The sequence below is a fragment of the Pinus tabuliformis genome, chromosome Q, assembly GCF_031772625.1.
Source record: "Pinus tabuliformis cultivar Carrire ecotype Pingquan chromosome Q, CPIR1, whole genome shotgun sequence".
In the NCBI taxonomy this organism is placed as follows: Eukaryota; Viridiplantae; Streptophyta; class Pinopsida; order Pinales; family Pinaceae; genus Pinus; species Pinus tabuliformis.
The window spans coordinates 413,574,401-413,580,389 of NC_142296.1; the positions used below are offsets into that span (position 1 = coordinate 413,574,401).

At 38.2% G+C, this 5,989-nt stretch overlaps 1 protein-coding gene across 1 annotated transcript; it reads right to left on the reverse strand.

The window, feature by feature from the left end:
• Window positions 1-5,024: 5,024 nt before the first annotated feature.
• Window positions 5,025-5,582, reverse strand: LOC149219945 (uncharacterized). Its single transcript, XM_089386964.1, has one exon. The coding sequence runs from the start codon at window positions 5,580-5,582 to the stop codon at window positions 5,025-5,027; it is 558 nt and encodes a 185-aa protein (XP_089243090.1).
• Window positions 5,583-5,989: the final 407 nt, after the last annotated feature.

Sequence of the window (5,989 nt, forward strand, 5' to 3'; positions counted from 1 at the left end):
AGTATTGTGCAGTTTTCAAAGCATTCAGAGTATTGCGCTGTTTTTCAAAGTGTTTGGTATTGCGCGATTTATTACACAGTTTTATGTGAATGGTAATGCTGCGTTGAAGCATAAAGTGATATATTGAAGTGATATGTACATAATATTTCAATACTAATGCTTCTGTCAAACATTAGAGAGATTTGTAGAAAATATAGTGCATAAGGCTGTAAGGAAGTTTTTTTTTTTATCAAGCAGAAGTTATTTTTTACAGAATGCATTCAATCATCTCTATGGTAGGGATAGTTCTCACTGGCAAAGAGAACTATCCTGAATGGTCCCGGATGGTAAAACACACCCTCATCTACAATGAGTTGTGGAAAGGAGTATGTGTTGGAGAAGAAGACAAAGACCCTGTGCAGCCTACATCAGATAAAGAGCTTGTCATTTGGGAAAACAAGAACAACAAAGCCTATGCATTGATCGCAGCATCTGTAAATGAAGAAGTAAGTCGTCATATTTCATCTTATTCAACTGCCTTTGAAGCTTTACAAAAGCTGAAAGAACTCTATGACTCACATTCTGCACTTGAAGTTATTCAGCTCATGATTAAACTCTCCACTCTTGAACTGAAAAATAATGATCCTCTTGCTCTTGCATCTGAAGTAAAGTCTATAATGCATGATATTAAATCCATTAAGGTTGAGCTGGATATCCCTCTTATTGCTTTTCTCAAGGCACTCTATCCTACTTACTCCAATTATCTTGAGTCATTACAAGCAAATGGAAATCTTAAAGATATAACCTTTGACTCCCTTATGAAAAAGTTTGCTGAAAGAGAGAAAGCCTTTGGAAAGAAGACAGTCCCTGAATCTTCTGAAGAGACTGTTTGCCTTGCTCATAAAGAAAAGCATCCTGCTCAAGATTCTACAAGAGGAAGAGGTGGACGAAGAGGAAGAGGAAGATACTTCAGAGGCAGGGGGGGCAGACATTCTCAAGGAGAAAAGGCAGATTTACATTGCATTCGTTGCAAACGAAATGGATCACATGATGCTTCTACATGCAAGCTACCATGGGACAAAATTGAGCAGAGAAGAAACCAACAGAAAGGTAAAACTGATGACACAGACAAAGGTAAAGCACCTGAATCCGCTCACTATATTGAGGCACAATGTAACATTGGAGTAAATGAAGATTTGTTTAATGCTTCACTTGCTTCTTCGAAAAATGACTGGTTGCTTGATTCAGGAGCAACCTGTCATATGACTCATAGAAAAGATTTTTTTGAAGATTTCACTGACAATGTTGATGGAGCAGTATACTTTGCAGATCAGTCAAAAATCAAGCCATCAGGGCTTGGCACAATCAGGCTTAAACTGCCTGGTCTTCCAGACTTTCTTCTGGATCATGTTCTATATCTCCCACAGCTCAAAAGAAACTTGCTGTCCTTGGTCCACATCCGCCAGCAAGGTCACTCCATTCATATGTTTGATGGCAAGCTTGAGGTAAGAAAAGCATCTGACCACTCACTTGTCATGAGGGGAATAGAAGAAGAAAGACTTCTTAAACTGCAAGGAACCTCTGCTCATGCACGACATTTCTCATATATTTCTCATCATAAAGAAGGTACACTTCCATCAAGTTTATTATGGCATGCTAGATTTGGACATTTAAACTATGATAGTCTCCGCTTGTTGAAGAAAAATGGTGTTGCTGGTTTGCCTACAATTCCTAGAAAACATAAGCAATGTGATGCTTGCATTCTAGGAAAGCATAGCAAACAGTCTTTTCATGATTCACATTCAAGAGCACATAGAAAGCTTGAACTCATTCATTCAGATTTATGTGGTCCAATGCCTGTTCTTTCTGCAAATGGAAATAAATATATCATGACATTTATTGATGATTACACCAGAATGTGTTGGGTTTATTTATTGAAGAACAAATCTGATGCTTTTCAAACATTCAAGAATTTTCATAAGTGGATTGAAAATGATGCAAAATCTCATATTGGGTCTATTCGCACTGATAATGGAAAAGAATATACATCAAATGAATTTGAAAACTATCTTCGCCAACATGGGATCAAACATCAAACAACTGTGCCTTATAATCCCCAACAGAATGGTGTAGCTGAAAGAATGAATAGAACAATCTTGAATATGGTACGATCCATGCTTTTCTTCAAAAATGTAAAGATAATGTTTTGGGCTGATGCTGTTCTATGTGCTGCATATATAAAGAATAGATGTCCATCTAGTGCTATAAGAAACAAGACTCCTTATGAATTGTGGTATGGACATGTTCCTTTGGTAAAACATCTCAGGATTTTTGGTTCCACCTGTTATGCTTTAATACCAAAGGTACATAGAAACAAACTTGGTGCTAGAAGTCGTAAGTGTATCTTCCTGGGGTATTCAAACACCTCTAAAGCATACCGTCTCTATGATGAAGTAAATAAAAAGTTTGTTGTATCTAGAGATGTCATTTTTCTTGAATCATCCAAATCTGACAGTGTTGTTGAGCGGCAACTTGATCGCCTGGATAGATTCACAAAAACAAAATCATTTCAAGAGTTTGATAATCAGATTCCACATATTGAAGGGGGAATTCCTATACTAGATCAACATGTGGAATCTTCTTCTGAAGAACAATCTCCCTTGCATGAAACTCCAACACCGGATGATCCTTTAAGTGATGTAATTGATAGAATTGGGAGACTCAATCTTGATTCAGTCCCAACTCAATCAACAGAGCAGCCTGGACCATCTCAGAAAGGTCCCCCAAAGTGTCTGACAAAGACACTTGAAAGTGTTCATCCTGATGAAATTGGAAAAACAGGAACCAGAAATTCAAACCGACAAAATGGAGATGATGTAGATGACTCTAATTCACCTGTTGATATCGATGTTACTTATGATTGTGAATTGAACTTGTCTACAGATTTTGAACCAACTTCCTTCAAAGAAGCTGCTTCTCATGATGAATGGAAAGAAGCGATGCAAAAGGAGTATGATGTTCTCATAAAGAATGGCACTTGGAAGCTGGTTGATCCTCCATTTGGAACCAAACCAATTGGCTGCAAGTGGGTCTACAAGAACAAGTAAAAAGCTGATGGCTCACTTGACAAGCACAAAGCTAGGCTTGTGGCAAAAGGTTTTGCACAGAAGGAAGGGGTCAATTATGAGGAAACTTTTGCCCCCACAGCAAAATGGGCCACCATCCGGACACTCTTTGCACTAGTTGCTCAGAACGGTTGGAAAGTCCATCAAATGGATGTAAAAACTGCATTCTTGAATGGAGATCTAAAAGAGAATGTTTTTATGTCCCAGCCTGAAGGATTTGCTGTGAAAAGACATGAACATAAAGTATGCAAACTTTTGAAGTCCTTGTATGGCCTCAAACAAGCACCATAAGCCTGGTATGAAAAACTAACTGAGCATCTTCTGAAACTCAACTTCAATCATTTTGATCTTGATGATGCAACTTTATTTGTCAAGAAAGTTGGCAAAACAGTTGTATATCTTGTGGTATATGTAGATGATCTTTTAATGACAGGGAACAATGAAAGCTATATTGCATCCATAAAGAAAGAATTAGGAAAAAGTTTTGAAATGACTGATTTGGGCTATGTTCATTACTATCTTGGCATTGAAGTAACCCAACATACAAAATCCATATTTCTTTCTCAAAAGAAATACATTGGAGATTTGTTAAACAGATTTGGCATGACAGAGTGCAATCCTCTTTCTACTCCAATGGAACAAAACTTGAAGCTCACATCTATTGAAGGAAAGGAATTTGAGGATGCAACAAAGTATAGACAGCTTGTAGGAAGTCTCATCTACCTCACTACTACCAGACCAGACATTTCATTTGTTGTTGGAATCCTCTCCAGGTTTATGCAAAAGCCTTGTGAGGGACATTGGTCTGCTGCAAAAAGAGTTCTAAGGTACTTGAAGGGACCTCAAGACCTTGGAATCAAGTATACACAGGTGGACGACTTCAGCTTGATTGGATACTCTGATTCAGACTTCGATGGAGACAAAGAAACTGGGGTATCTACTTCAGGATATGCTATGAGTCTTGGATCAGGAGTTGTCTCCTGGAGATCACGCAAACAATCAGTTCCAACAAATTCCACAACAGAAGCAAAATACGTGGCAGCAGCTGAAGCAACGAAAGAAATTGTGTGGCTCAGGAAAATTCTTGAAGATTTGCAGGTAAAACAAGTACAATCAACTCCACTCATGATTGATAACACCTCTGCAATAAAGTTGGCCAAGAACCCAAAGTTCCATGATCGTACTAAGCACATCAATACTAAATATCATCTGATTCGACATCATGTTGAGGCCAAAACAATCCATCTCCATCATTGTTCCACAAATGAGAAAATTGCAGACATCTTCACCAAAGCGCTTGGAAGAGAAAAGCTTGAAAGATTCAGAACGATGCTTGGACTCACCAACATCCCTTCAGATTAAGGGGGGGAATGTTGACACCTAATCCTCAGCGGTTGGGTAAACTGGAATGTGAACAGTCATCAAGAAGATGAATTGATCAGTCACATTCATGTATATAAACAATAGTTACCTAATGAAATAATCAATCAGTCTTTTCTGCCAAGTCTGGAGTTACCCTGGCCTGACAGTTTCCTGGCACCGATTTCTGAAAAATAAGCCACTATTTCTGAACAATAAGCTGCTAACCTTATCAGTGTTCCTCACCTCAGCCACTGTATGATAAAAAATACTTCTCTTCCTATCTCCATATACCCCATATAATGTTGAAAGTCAGAATACAATAATCCTTTTATCTCCCAAACAATCCTCCAATGAACTGATGACCCAAGCAGAAGCAATGTGAAGTGTAGTATATGCAAGACGTCGGTCCAAACCTCTGTAGCAAATGGCCAACCAAAAAATAAGTGCTGAACATAATATGAATTTTGCATACACAGAGGAAAAATACCAGGGCCAATGAATCCCCAGGGGCAACAGTAACTAGCCTGCCTAGATTGTCAGCTCAACAGTTATCTGCGACTAGCTTCCAGTCATGGGAGACCCAGTTATATCAGCGATATTTTGATTCTGGATTTTCTTTTCACTATGCTTTCTAATAGCTTTTGAGGAAGGTCTCCAGAAATCAACTATAGATCCCCAATCATAGTTGCTCCGGGTCGCTTTGAATATAGCAATTAAGACAGCTGCATCCAGAGCTGCATATTGCAACTGAGAATGGTCCAAGGGACGTTGTGCCCAGTTACTCTTCCTTGACATTTTTTGTAAATTGCCATTCAATACCTTGAGTGCAAGGCCAGAAAGGCCCCCACGAGAAGACCCATCAAATTTCTGAAGTTCTAATGTACCTTCACAGGAGTGGAAACACTTCAGGTCTCCATAAGAATGAAAAAGCTGTTTCAAATCATTATTCAAAGCATAACCCACCTTCAAAATCTTAGTAGAATGAAATATAGGTTTGAGACAGTTGTCCAACCCATCCCTTTCAGCCTGGAACAGTTTTATCATGTCAAATAAAAACACTTTCTTGTCAGTAGCAATCTGTTTGACTATTTTCCTGTCAAAATATTTGGTATCCATTCGCTTTCTCTCCCAACCATCTCTACCTCAGCGAAATGCCTTGTAGCAGAGCCGAGCCCATCAATTGTGTCGATCCATATAACATTCTCTTATGTGAAAAAATCCCTCAATTCTAGATAACGAATCTGAGGGACAACCAATTGTTCCATTGAAGGAGGACACAAATTTATATCAGAACATTTATTTCAAGTAACCGATTATTTGAAAGGGAGTAGGGTAGTGGCCTAATATTACGATTCACACCCAGTTGAAATATCCTTCTCAACAATTGAGAATTCACAGTGACCCAGGAAGAAAACACTTATCTAATAAATACAAATTATATTATTATTATTATTATTTTGTTCCGTACGAAAAAAAGCCAGATTTTATATTAATATCAGATCAGCCACATAGTACATATTTTT

Coding starts and splice junctions, on each gene's coding strand:
- LOC149219945 (XM_089386964.1), bottom strand. CDS start 5,582: ATGGATACCAAATATTTTGACAGGAAAATAGTCAAACAGATTGCTACT.